Source organism: Oncorhynchus mykiss, chromosome 7 (genome assembly GCF_013265735.2).
Source record: "Oncorhynchus mykiss isolate Arlee chromosome 7, USDA_OmykA_1.1, whole genome shotgun sequence".
Lineage (NCBI taxonomy): Eukaryota > Metazoa > Chordata > Actinopteri > Salmoniformes > Salmonidae > Oncorhynchus > Oncorhynchus mykiss.
Window position 1 is genome coordinate 39,310,699 of NC_048571.1, and position 14,177 is coordinate 39,324,875.

A 14,177-nucleotide genomic window follows, 5' to 3' on the forward strand; every position below is an offset into this window, starting at 1 on the left:
TTTCGAGTCTCATAACAAAGGGTCTGAATACATGTAAAAAAGGTATCTGTTTTTAATTTTTAATAAATGTGCAAAATCTTGTCCTTAAATTGATGAGAAAAATAAAGTATAAATTATTGAATCCATTTTAGAATAAAGCTGTAACGCAACAAAATGTAGAAAGGGGTCTGAATATTTTCCAAATGCACTGTGCACTGTGCTGTGGGTATTTCTGGGTAAGTCCCTAGGAGCTTTTCACACTTGGATTGTACAATATTTGCGCATTATTCTTTCAAAAATTCTTCAAGCTCTATCAAGTTGGTTGTTGAGGATCATTAGACAGCCATTTTCTATTCTTGCCATAGATTCTCAATATATTTAAGTCAAAACTGAAACTAGGCCACTCAGGAACATTCAATGTCATTTTGGTAAGCAACCACAGTGTATATTTGGCCTTGTGTCTCAGGTTATTGTCTTGCTGAATGGTGAATTTGTCTCCCAGTGTGTTGAAAAGCAGACTGAACCAGGTTATCTTCTAGGATTTTGACTCTGCTTAGCTGAGATATGAAGGATGCCTGTGTCTTTGTAGTGACTGGGTGTATTGATACACCATCCAAAGTGTAATCAATAACTTCACCATGCTCAAAGGGATATTCAGTGTCTGCTTCTTTTTATTTTTTTATCCATCTACCAATTGGTGGCCTTCTTTGCGAGGCATTGAAAAACCTCCCCGGTCTTTGTGGTTGAATCTGTGTTTGAAATTCACTGCTTAACTGTGGGACCGTACAGATTATTGTATGTGTAGGGTACAGAGATGAGGTAGTCATTCAAAACTCTAGTCCATGCAACTTATTGTGTGACTTGTTAAGCACACTTTTACTCCTGAAGGCTTGTCATAACAAAGGTGTTGGATACTTATTGACGCCAGACATTTCAGGTTTTCATTTTTAATTCATTTTTTAAAAAAATCTAAAAACATAATTCCTCTCATGGGGAACTGTGTGAAAGCCAGTGACACAATTTAATCCATTTTAAAATCAGGCTGTAACACAACAAAATGTGGAAAAAGTCAAGGGATGCGATACTTTCCTAAAGCACTGTATGCGTATGTCAGATTTCACCAGTCTGGACAAGGGTCATCTCTTCATAAAATATTCCACCTCCAGCCTCTATACTGCTGTCTACCCTGCCTGTTCATACCTATTTTATCACGCTATCCTCAAATATTTATCTTTATGTTAAACGTGCAACTGGTGTATTGTTTGTTACATTTTATTTGTTGGCTTTAATTGGTCTTTTATTACCATGAACTGTAAAATCATCATATTTCAAAAAAATATTTTCTGCACGATTCATCGTTGGTCTTTATTATGAATGCAGCTGCCAAAAAAAGTTCCTGTAAGAAAAGACACCGTAAGATCTACACTATTTAAATACTGGTTGAAATATGATATTCATCTATAAAGGTCATAACAAGTTCAACATATATCACCTCGAGGTGAATATGGCGGCTTGATAGAAAGGTCAGAATGTCTCGCTCAGGGAATAAATACAAAAAGTAACGGTGCCATAAAATATGATATTTACTTTAAAAAAAAATCTGCAACCATAATTTCATTCATACATAAAAAGTCATAGCACCTGTATTTGTAGATGTTCCTCCCCCATTAGATGTCAACCCAAATAGTGATTGTTGTTAGGGGCATTTGATACAGAAAGAGTAGGAGCTGAAGTTCTTTGTGTTTACTGATGACCTCTAGTGGTGTGTTATAGGTAAGGCTTTATTTACAGCTTGCAGGATAATTCATTATTATAAGACTTGCCAAAAGACATTATAGAGTCTCATACATGCTTATGACCAACATTTTTGGTCAACAAATAGTCAAATCACCAGGAATTTAGCAACAACAACAAAAAGTGATCATGCCTCAATGTAATCAAACGGTCAATTCGCAGTGTACAAAAAAAACATTTTTTTTTTAATGGATGTGTGTATATCACCCCTCTATCCACATAATGCATATACCTATCATCACAATAGTCGTTCCAATGCTCAGATAAAGCCTTTTATTTTGTTGTATGCAGATGAACAGGCACTACAGTTTCAAGATTACAGAACTACTATTCTCAACAGACAGACTTGTAGACCACTAGGGCTTTCCCACAACCACTGGTTCCCCTACATACTGTATGCAAAACAAGGTCAAATAAAAGTTTAAAACATCTTTACATATTCACCATCCTGTCGCGGCTTCACGTGCATTTCTGTGTGAACACCATGGTCAGGATGTAAATGACTGTACTTACATCATAATCATATTCAAATTAGATGACATGTGTACAACAGTATTGTAAACAATCTCATTTTGATTTAGATACAATGCATTGTGTGTGCTGGGTACACAGACAATAGTGTACTATCTGCACTTTATTGGGGCGCTGAACTGGCTAAAGGAGTCTACAATAGTTTAAAAGAGCATGTGCACTAGTTGTGTCTTTTCATGGTGGTAATTTAACTGGGTCTTTCCAGATGCACTGAGCCAGTGTCTGTGTACACAGGCTCTCTTCTCTCTCTGTTAGTGTGTGTGTGTGTGTGTGTGTTGTGGGCATGGGTGGTGTGGCTCAGGTGAAGCATTTACTGATTTAGCTAGGCTTGGGTTTCATTTGGAGAGCTGATGGTTAAAACGTTTAATCCCACTATCGGAAGTGCAGTCCGCTATATCCCAGATCTCCAAAATGAACAAAATGAGCAGCAGAAAAGACAGTTTCCTCATATATATATATATATATATATACTGTATATATATATATATATATATATACTGTATATATATATATATATATATATATATATATATATATATATATATATACATACACACACACACACACACACACATATATACACACACACACACACATACTGTATGTATATAATAACAGTCACACGTTCTATAGGTATTATCTCCGCTGCAGATTCTCTATGATTCACGAGTTCAGTAGACAAGGATTAAGGATTGTGTGCTGTATAGATTCACGTTATCCCCATTATTTAAAATGGGGATATTATTTAAAATTGATAAGTCTCAATTTTGCCAAGAGACACAAATCATTGGCATCAGTTTCTAAAATGATGTTAAGGATTAAGGATTCAACTGACAGGATAAAAACATTAACTAAAAAGAAGGAATGATTTGGTCAACATGTACAGTAGGCTCACTTTCAGTAGTATTTAACAGCATATTGTGATCTAGTATGCAATGACCGTTAGATCAGGAAGAGCAAGGTGGAGAGAGACAGAGACTGAGCAGGGATACAGTTAAGGTGACTCCTTTTCATTCATAAAAAAAATGCACGTGTTTACTATCTATGGATAGAATCTAGTATCTCGCATGGGGCAGTGGGACTCTCGTTAGTTTGCTACGATAAATGTACAGTGAATTCCCAGGATTCTCTCATATTCCTAAATGTCTTTGTCTAACTTTAATTTGGTCGGCGACAGTTCATTTCTGATGACAAACCGTTTAACCCGTTAGTGGAGTTGGGTCAATGCTATCATTGCGCTGAACCCTTGTGGAGGCCCACATAGGCTGAGGAATGCACTACCTAAACCCAATACGTGCTAAAGAAAAAAAGGACAAAAGAAATCAGAACAATAAAGCATATTTTTCATATTTCTCAATGAACACAGCGTGCACTTTAAGACAAAAGAAAAACGACATAAAGTGATGAGTCTACAAGTACATTATCTCAATGCTGATTTAGGGAAAGAATATGTCCTATACCGGTGTTTCTTCAACCCTCGGTCCCTGGTCTGGCACCGGGCCCCTGAGACGTTACTGAGTGGTCCCTCATCTGTCTGACACCAACATCGTCTGATCTTGAGAGAAGCTTTTCAACTAAACGGTCATCCAAAGAGGAGAACCATAGCTTGCCAGTCTCTGGTACAACGAGGGTAGAGAAACACTGTTCGATGCCATTACACTGAACAAGGCTCAACAGCGTAGTACTGCTGTGCTCTGCTCTGCTCAACAGTGATTTGTCAGTGATCCTGCAGCTAAAGGTCATTAATGTCATGCTGCTGCTGTTTCACAGGGGGACTTTTAGAACCTTACATGGAATGACAGACCCCTCAGCACATATTTACAATGCACCTAGCTCATTTACATAGCTCATTCTGGCTATGCAAGCACCCTGGACTAAACCATGTCTTATGTTATGAGGGAATATACTTTCTGCCATGTGAATGTCATCATAACCACTGCACAACACTGGAATAGAACACAGCTACACAAAAATGCTGAATTATTTTCCTGCGCTTCTCGGTTGTGGTGTTTGTTGTTGGCACACGTATATCGACGTGGTTCGACCATGGTCCCAAGCCCAGTGTTGTGGTTGATATGTGTTGGTCGTGTTGGTACTGCCTTTGTCTGATGTGGGTCCTAGGGGAGTGTTTAAATAAAGACGGCTCAGTCTGTGTGTTGATTGCACAGGTAGAGAGGAGGGATGGGGAAGCATTGCTTTGTAGTCTCTGGTAATGTGCAGTATGATCAGACGGTTCAGTCTGGGTGACTAACCAATGGGGCAGTGTCCTCCTCGTACACAAGCAGCTAGACGGGCTCCACGTAATTAGCAGGATACAAGCCCAGCTGGCCACTGTCCAACCGGCCTTTACACCAACCCTGCTCATCCTCGTCTTCTAGTTTAGTCAGCTCGTCTCCTGTGTACACAGGAAAGAGAGAGAGAGAGAAAGAGAGAAAGAGAGTGAGAGAGAAGGAGGGAGAGAGAGGAAGGTAAAGGTAGAAAGAGACATCATATTGACATACTGTACGATTTTGGATTTTATATTAGATTGAGTTATCAACAAACATGAATTCAATTACAATTCTATTTGAAATCAACCAAACCTTGAAACTCTGTTGTTGATTTTTGGTTGAAATCTGGGTTAAATCTGAGATGTGTGTGTTGATGACTTTTTGCAAACTGTACCTCAAACTGGTGCCAGTTCATATGCATGCCAGGTGCCGTGGGTGTTGCTATTGTTTGTTTTCTTTTTGGGATGAAAAATGTAATGAGACAAAAAATAACTTCCTTTTTAACTCTGGAAACCTCATATCCTACTGTTTGGTTTATATCATATATAAAATAAATAACAAAACAAATATATTTGAAAAGTTCAGGGCACAATTTAGTGTCTTTCTTAACAGCATCCAATCAACAGGCTCTGTTTCTAAAATGTTCAGTTCTTAGTAGTAGTAGCAACTTTACTGTCCCAAATGGAAAATTGATTTGTGGCATTACATTTGAAAAAGATAGACATGGCAACATGACAAAAAAACACAGAATTACAACCAAACAACCAAATAGAGTTGTTAGTTCTCGTTGGGATTCTCACCTGCTTTAAAGGTGAGTTCGTCCTGTTCCTGCCCGTCATAGTCATACAGCGCCCTCACCCGCACACCCTTCGCTGACTCCTCCTCAAAGGGGTTGGCCCCACCCCCATTGGTGTCTGAGCCGGAGTTTGGCGCGGCCTGCTCATCGTCTGACCACTCTGCCGACTGGTCCTGGGAGGAGTAGGCCTGGTTCTTATCAGAGCTGCTCACACTGTGGAGGAGGAGATGTTTCAACATCATGGACCATCATCATCAGTTGCAGAACAGTTGACCACACGTTTCCACACAAGTTTCCTCCAGTAACTAGGACCACTATCCATCATCATGGTCATCATGTGACCAGCACAGAGGAGAAAGGGCTGTTGCTACGTTCCAGTCGAACCAAGGTGAGTGAATTGGAGACATAAACTGGATGTTTCACTTCCATTGTCCTTTAAGAGCTGATCTCTCATACATTCATGTTGACCCAGCACGAGAAAACATGCAAAAGAATACACCCCCCACTTCCCTGTTCTGCTATGATCATACTGACAATGCAAAAACAACTGGGGTGACATCATCTTCTGGCCACTAAACAGCCCTTGTGGGAGATATTACCAAACTCAACTGTGACATTTCACATCGAGTTAATGATACTCTAGCTTGCGATGACATTGCGTGCTTTGCAATTTATGAACTGTTGACTTTACATCCACATGAATCATTGTTGCTATCGCAAGGACATCCGATAAGACAAGACAAGATACATTTTATAGCCCCCATCCAATACGTGGGAAGATGGTCTTGAGCAAACAACAGATATAACATCTCATACACAGAATTCATACTTTGCCTATTGCACAATTCCCCATTGCACCTATGGGCCATTCTGGCTCGGACAAAGCTTGCTTGTCCAAGACTTAAAGTACTTGCTTACTATTGCAAAATGCCAATTACATCACTGACATACTGCACAATGTAAAAATGAGATGTTTTGAGATAAATTCTGTTGTTAGTATCGTTAAAAAAAAAAAAAAATGGTCTCTGTGATGACACTCACAGTTATTCTACACGTTAGAGAGGCATATCTGTTCTACTACAGAAGGTAACCGTAGTGGTGGAGGTGTCTGTGAGACCTACCTGCCCCTGTCTCCAGCCGATGCAGCCACATAGTCCGGTGCCGCTGTCACGTTGGTCAGCATGATACCGTCTGCTCCTTTCTTTGACTTCTCTCGCTTGCTGATCATGTGAGTGATCTCTGGGTTGTACTCCTGGAAGGAAGGACGGAAAGAAAGGAAGGACGGACAGACGGAGGGAAGACAGGGAGCAAGCCATAGTTACCAGTCGAAGCCTGATTGTTCCTGTTCAGTCAATGGGGGAAGTGAATTAAAATGAATTCATACCATGAGTTAAAAGCGATCAATTAAACACATGTATTGTGAGGCTAACTGGGAAGCGGTGGGTGTGTACCTCAAACTGGGGCCAGTTCATATGCATGCCAGGGCCGTGGTTGTTGCTGAACCATTTCAGGTCCTCCTGTGCGCTGGCAGAGGCGATGGTGTGCTCCAGGTCCCTGTACACTGTGGCATAGCTGAAGACAGACGGAGATAGACAGCAGTTACACCTCTGTTCTGACACATTCATCTTGACTCAGTGTACCATTATGGTGGTGCCCAGGTGGTGGGCCAAGGTGTGTGTGTGTGTGTGCGTGCACGTGTGTGAGTATGGCCCTACCTTTGGTTCTCGGTGAGGTTGAGGTGTCGTTTGATGTCCAACAGCACCTCCCTGAGGAACCGCAGTCTCTTCTCCTCAAACTGCTGACACGTGTCAAACACTGTCTCCATGTTCTCCATGTACTGGGGCGTACAGTTCCTCAGCTCATCCAGAGTCTTCTCATACTTCTCCTTAGCCTGCATGGGGAAGATCACACAGTATGTTAAGGGATAAACAACCACACTTGGCTGTACAGTTCAGAGCTGAGGGGTGGTGGACCCCTTAATATGTGAGAAGCTTAATATTTGTTGTATTTTAATGTGTCAGGGACTTTTCATACGGGGTATTTTACTGTCAATATTCTACACATTCTACAGTGACTTTCCTTTTTCTAGTCAGTTAGATCGTTCTAGCCTCTGCATAGCAAGGCCTTTAGAGGCTTGGGGTTACTGAGAAGTGGTGGTGATTGATGTTGACCAAGGTTGAATGATAATTAGGGGTCCTCACAGTAGTTCTAAGACAGTGTTATTGAACATAAGTCATGGCTCGAGTGGGTCAAGGGGCAGCAAGGCTGTGAAATCATCCCAGTGGCCTCAGCAGAGTAAAGTCCACTATACTAGTAAATAGGTCCTCTCTGGGCTGTAGTTCTTTAACTGGTCAAGAACTACTCCTGGAACTAGTAATGGCAATGAGATGAGAGGCCTCACTAACATTGACTGTACTTTTTGTTTATCCCATGTGTAGCTCTGTGTTGTTGTTGTTTGTCGCGCTGCTTTGCTTTATCTTGGCCAGGTCGCAGTTATAAATGAGAACTTGTTTCCAACTGGCCTACCTGGTTAAATACAGGTGAAATAAAAATTAAAACATTTATAAAAAAGAAGGAGGAGGAAGAGAGGATTGAGCAATGGAAGGTGGCAACTGCAGGATTAAGCTCTGCAGTGTGTGACCCAGATTAGTCTTAAAATAGCTGGAGTTGATTTGATTCACACTCTCCTCTCCACTCGCCGTGATTGCAGCTCTCAGTGTGAATACTGATTAGCAGAAAGGACTCTTCACTGTGATGATAGCTGATGTGTGGTAATCAGTGTTCCGGCACAAAATGGCTGTCGTGTCTCAGCCAGGTGGGTGCTACTGCTATGCCTTGGTGGATGTAAGCTCTTACGCCCTGATCTGGGCAGTAGGGGTCTGGGTTGCTCACCTTCTGAGAATCCTGCTTGCACCTGTCCACCTTGTCCAGGAGCTTCTTTTGCTGGTCGGCCGTGACTGAGGCGTCTGCCTTGCTGTTGGCCTCTCTGATCGACGCCACCTTCTCCTCCTTACAAGCCAGGTGGTACGTCTTCTTGGCAGTCTCAAGCTGAGGAGAGAAGAAATTGTATATTTTAGAAGGACATGAACCCTTTGGGGACATCATTTCAATGCAAACGACTTCAAGGTTACAGCAGAGCATGGTGCATGTTCTGATCCGGACCTCAACGTCAATGACAGCTCAATTTGAGGAAAATGCTACATCATTCTAAGTGTAGTTCAGGTGGTTGCCCCTCACCTCCTTGAGCTTCTTGGCCCACGGTTTCTGGGCCTTCTTGAAGCCTTCCTCTGCCTCTTTGGTTTCCTTGAAGCCTCCCATCATCTGTTTGTGGAAGGAGTCCTTCTGCCAGTTCTTCACCTTCTCAAAGTCATTGTTGACCAGGTTGTTCTTCACATCCTGGTGCAGCTCACTTACCTTCTCAGCCTCTGTCATCACTGCCACCCAGGCCCTCTCCACACTGCCGTACTGGGGTCCTGAGGGAGAGGGAGAAGGGGGAGGTCCATTAGCAATTTTAAAAACAGAATACTCCAGTATTACTTCATGACTAATAGCAGTTTTATTCCATGGCAAAACTGTCTAGAGAAAAGAAGATCCCGCACATTGCGTTTACGGTACTGACAAAACTAGAAAGAGTTTATTACAAATTCTAAAATGGGTGGTTCAAGCCTTGAATGCTGATTGGCTGATAGCCGGGGTACAGTATATCAGACCGTATACCCCGGGTATGACACAACATGTATTTATTTTTACTGCTCTAATTAACGTTGGTAACCAGTTTATAATAGCAATAAGGCACCTCGGAGGTTTGTGAGATATGTGCCTAAGAACAGCCCTTATCTTTGTTATATTGGCCATAAACCACACCTCCCTAGACTTTATTGCTTAAAAATAGCATGCACCCACTAAGCACAGACTAATGCCGACGTTGTTTCGATGTCTGTTTTTGGTCCTGTCCCGACATGTTTTTTTGGTCTGTTCTTGGTGTGGTCCGGACCGGCCTTGATTTCTGAACCAATCGTAGACATCTATGTTTGGTCCAGATTTGGTCTGGTCCGGAGTGGCCTTGATTTCAACATCCACAGACATCCAGTCCGGACTAGCCTATATTTAGCCCAAACATAGACGTCTATGATTGGTTCAGCTTTGGTTGGTCCGTACCAAATCTGAACCAATCATAGAAATCCATGTTTCCCAAGTTTGGAAAGCACAGTACAGCACACTACAGTACAGGAGAGGAGAGAGGAGTATGTGGCTGATAGTGTCATGTGACAGTGGGTGATGGTGTTGGTAGGTCAAAGTTTAATTCATGGAATATGGGTGTGGTATATTGTATATCTTAAATGTATGCCTACATTCAGATATGGATCCCTCTTTTCGATATTAATTACCCTTCCATTTTTTGACCAGTTATCTGGGGAAAGGGATGTTGTTTCGATTTGCCAATTCGTAGGCAAGTTCTCTGCATTTGAAGCTACTAAGCCCATGAAAACTGGTCTGCGAGGTTCTTGATCAAAAACATGGGTTCCAAAACGGTACTCCGGCAGTTACCGGTCAAGACCCCTTGAGGTTCTTGAGAGAGCAGCCAAGGAAGTGAGAGAAGGGAATAAGTCCATTGGAGCAGCAGCAAGGGATGAACAGATAGACTGAATGACACTGAAGAGGCACATTGACAACAAGAAAAGAAAACAAACATGTTCCTGTGAGAAAGAGAAGCTACAACAAGGTGCTACCTAGAACCTAAAACGGTTCTTTGGCTGTCCCCATAGGAGAAGCTTTTGAATAACCCTTTTTGGTTCCACGTAGAACACTTTTGGATTCCATGTAGAGCCCTCTGTCTCTCACTTTCTTGGCTGCTCTCTCAAGAACCTCAAGTGGGGGGGCCAGACCTCTGCTTGTTTTACGTTTGTATGCACGGGACATGATGATGTCTGCTCTGGAACAGTACAAATACACTATCTTGAGTTCATATGCATGACACGTTGCAAAAACATTATGCATGTGAGTAAAACTGACAAAATGCAATTATCATTTGTATGGGGTATGGTGGCCATTGGCTCAACTTACCCCAAGGTTAACATTTTCACTATATTAGCCCACACATATACAAGGATGCAATTTCATTGTTGGTTCAAAACCTAGCACAAAACAATCTTAAAACAATCTACTTTGGTTTAGATACAAGCATCATAGAACCTATAACATACTAAATGAATGAGACTTTGTGAAAATACTTTTTGTGGACCTAACTTGCAACTTGAAATGATGACCTCTCCCTAAACATTTGGGCACATTATTCATTTTGTGTATGGTTTCCGAGAAACAAGGGGTGGGTCAATTAACCCTTTGGCTCAACTTACCCCACTTTCCCCCTACAGTAAAGAAAAGTATATTATAGTTCAATACAGTACAGCACAGCAGAGTACAGTAAATAAAGAAAAGTAAAGTAAAGTTCAGTACAGCTCGGCACGGCACGGAAGAGCATGGCACAGTATAATGTACTGTATTGTACCGTACTTTAAAGTACTGTATTCGACTGTACACTACTGAATTAAACTGTACTGTACTCTATTGAATTAAACTCTACTGTACCGTACCATACTCTACTGAATAAAATGTACCGTACCATGCTGTACTCTACTGTGCTCTACTGTACTGAACTGTGCCATACTGTACTGTGCTGTTCAAACTTGTGAAACATAGCGTAGATGTCTGTGTTTCGTTCAGATTTGGTCTGGTCCGGGCTGAACAGATTTGTACTTGTTTTGGGGGCGGAGCTCATTAATGAATAACAATAGTTATTACAGTCAGTGCATTCAGTTACAGAAGACGAACAACAACATAAACAGTCATAGCAAGACAAATATATGTCTGTAACCGCTACTGAGAATGTTATTGCAGTTGAAGTGGGCTGTTGGTTTATTCTGTAGGTTGGATTAGTAAAAGTCGATTTTAGCCTACTGTAGATGATTCGGGAAGGAGGGTAAAGAGGCGGAAGGACTGCTGACAGCAGGGTATGAAAAGCCACGCCTCTACCACGCCTCTAACACACATTCTCAGCAGCCTTCACTATCCCATACAGTTCGCCAAGAAAAAAAGACTAACAAATAACCTTTGGTAATTCACCTCTGAACTCGTTGGCCTATATCTTAGCCCTAACCTGGATAGAAGAGAATAGACCACCAAGCACACTCATCTGTACAGACTCTACCTCAGGCCTACAAACACTGGACGAAGGTCACATTTTATTTGTCACGTGGCGAATACAACAGGTGTAGACTTTACCGTGAAATGCTTGACTACGTGCCTGTCCCAGTGAGTCAGTTATAACAAATAATAATACAAAGAAAAATAGTAACACAAGAGGAATAAAAGACACAATAATGGAGCTATATACAGGGAGTATCAGTACCAGATCAATGTGCAGGGGAATGAGGTGTTTGAGGTAGATACTGTATGTACATGAGGGCAGGGTAAAGTGACTTGGCATCAGGATAGATATTAATAAGAGTAAAATAAAGAACAGAGTAGCAGCAGCATATTATGAGTGTAAAAAGTGTGTGCGCGTGTAGTTGTCTCTGTTTGTTTGTGTTGTGTCGGTGTCCGGGTTTGGGTTTGTGGTGTGTTGGTATGAGTGTTGGTGTTATGTGTGTGTGTGCATATGTAGTGTATGTGAATGTGTGTGGGTTTTGTGTGAGAGTGTTTTATTAGTTGTATGTATGGGATACACATGGTACCAATGAAATTATTATTTACAGGTTCCTTCTCGACAAAGCAACAATAATAAGAAATAATAAAAGATAAAAGATAAGAATACAAACATAAAGTAAATGTAAAATTCTCAATAGAATAATATATTCATGTTAACGTAAGCATAATACAGGCCGGCACAATTTATAGTCCGTTATTTACACGTGTTTTGGGGAAGGGGGGATTGGGGGAGGAGTCAGGTAGCAGAGGTTGTGATGTGTGTGTGTGTGTGTGTGTGTATATGTGTGTGTGTTCACGCGCGTGTGTGTGTGTGTGTGTGTTCACGCGCATGTGTGTGCGTGTGTCTGTCTGTGTGCTAAAGTGTGGAGAATCAGAGCAGGTCAGTCCAGTTCAAGTGTTCAGCAGTCTCATGGCTTGTAGATAAAAACTGTCTCTGCCGGTATCAGACCTCATGCTCCGATACAATTTCCCTGACGGTAAGTAATTGAACAGCTTGTGGCTGGGGTGTGTGGGATCCTTGATGATGCTGCGGGCCTTCCTCAGGCACCGTTTTGAGTAGATATCCTGGATGGGTGGGCCATCTTCACCAGCCACTGGAGGGCATTGCAGTCGTGGACGGAGCAATTCCTGTACCAGGCCGTGAGGCAACCTACCAGGATGCTCTCGGTGGTGCAGCTGTAGTATTTGGAGGACCCGTGGTGGCATGGCCAATTTCTACAACTGCCTTAGGAGGTAGAGATGCTGTTGCACCCTTTTGACAAGAGTGGTGGGGTTGTTGGTCCTTGTCAAGTTCTCGGTCATGTGCTGACTCTCTCTACTCTCTCCCATTTATGCGGAGGTGGGAATGTTCCATCCTCTGCTTCTTGAAGTCAACAATTAACTCCTTTGCTTAAGGAGGGAAAAGTTGTTGTCCTACCCCACATTGCCAGTTCACTTACTTCGTTCCTATTGGCTGACTTGTTGTTGTTGGTTATTTGGCCTACAACCATGGTGTCGTCAGCAAACTTGATGATGGAGTTGGTGTCGTGCAAAGCCACGCAGTCGTGGGTGAAGAGAGAGTACAGTAGACGGCTGAGGACACCACTGGGGGTCCATGTGTTAAGAGTCAGTGTGGAGGAGGTGCTGTTGCCAATCCTCACAGCCTGTGGTCTGCCGTTCAGGAAGTCCAGGTTCCAGTTGCAGAGGGTGGTGTTCAGACCCAGGGCTGTGAGCTTGGTGTCGAGCTTGGAGGAAATGCTGAAAGGTATTCAATGAACAGCATTCTCAAACAGGTGTTAATCTTGTCCAGATGTGTTACGGCAGTGTGAATAGTGTCGGAAATGGCATGTTCCATAGATCTGTTGGAACAGCTGGCAAATTGGAGTGAGTCCAGTGTGTGGATTATGACCAGCCTCTCAAAGCGCTTCATGTTGACCGGGGTGAGTGTGACAGGGGAATAATCATTTGGGCATGTCACCTTTTCTTGGGCTCTGGGATGGTGTTCACCTTGAAGCAGGTGGGGATTTCAGCCTGGGACAGGTTGAAGATGTCAGAGAAGACGCCCGTCAGCTGGTCAGCACACACTGGACGCGGCCAGGGATGACACCTGGGCCGGCGGTTTGGTGAGGAGTATTCACTCTTTTGAGAGTTTTCCCTCACATCAGCCTCAGAGAGCGAAAGCACTTGATAGTCCGGAGAAGAGACAGTCTTCCAAGATGGCTCGGTATTGTCTGCCTCGAAACGAGCATAGAATGTGTTAAGCTCGTTTCGGGAGGGAGGCTTTGGTGGGCACCACAACACTGGATTTGCCTTTGTAGTCCGTGATAGTCTGTAGTCCTTGCCACATGCGTCACGAGTAGAGTCTGTATTGAGTCTGTATTGTCTTTTTGCATCCCTAATGGATTTGCGGAGCTCGTACCTGCTTGCCTTGTACACATTGCGCACCACAGAGTCATCGAGGTTCATTCTGCCTACATTGAATGCTGCAGTACGGGCTCTCAGCATGGAACAGATATCACCGTTCATACAGGGTTTTTGGTTGGGGTATGTCTGGACTGTTATTGTGGGTACAACATCATCAACACATTTCCTAATGAAGCCTGTGACTGACAATGCATATT

At 42.6% G+C, this 14,177-nt stretch overlaps 1 protein-coding gene across 6 annotated transcripts in view; it reads right to left on the reverse strand.

Moving 5' to 3' along the window:
• Positions 1–4,468: 4,468 nt before the first annotated feature.
• The window catches only part of LOC110527731 (protein kinase C and casein kinase substrate in neurons protein 1), a 54,361-nt gene continuing 44,652 nt past the window's right edge, over positions 4,469–14,177 (reverse strand). For 4 of the 6 annotated variants that reach the window (XM_036983221.1, XM_036983223.1, XM_036983224.1 and 1 more), the window contains exons 4-10: positions 8,608–8,843; positions 8,263–8,418; positions 7,086–7,261; positions 6,822–6,942; positions 6,492–6,622; positions 5,375–5,583; positions 4,590–4,699 (exon numbers count right to left, since the gene is read on the reverse strand). In XM_036983221.1, the coding sequence (XP_036839116.1) occupies positions 4,590–4,699; positions 5,375–5,583; positions 6,492–6,622; positions 6,822–6,942; positions 7,086–7,261; positions 8,263–8,418; positions 8,608–8,843 (1,139 nt within the window). Of the gene's footprint in view, positions 4,700–4,968; positions 5,030–5,374; positions 5,584–6,491; positions 6,623–6,821; positions 6,943–7,085; positions 7,262–8,262; positions 8,419–8,607; positions 8,844–14,177 lie in introns of all 6 variants that reach the window. The other 2 variants (XM_021609198.2, XM_021609197.2) reach the window with 2 other exon arrangements.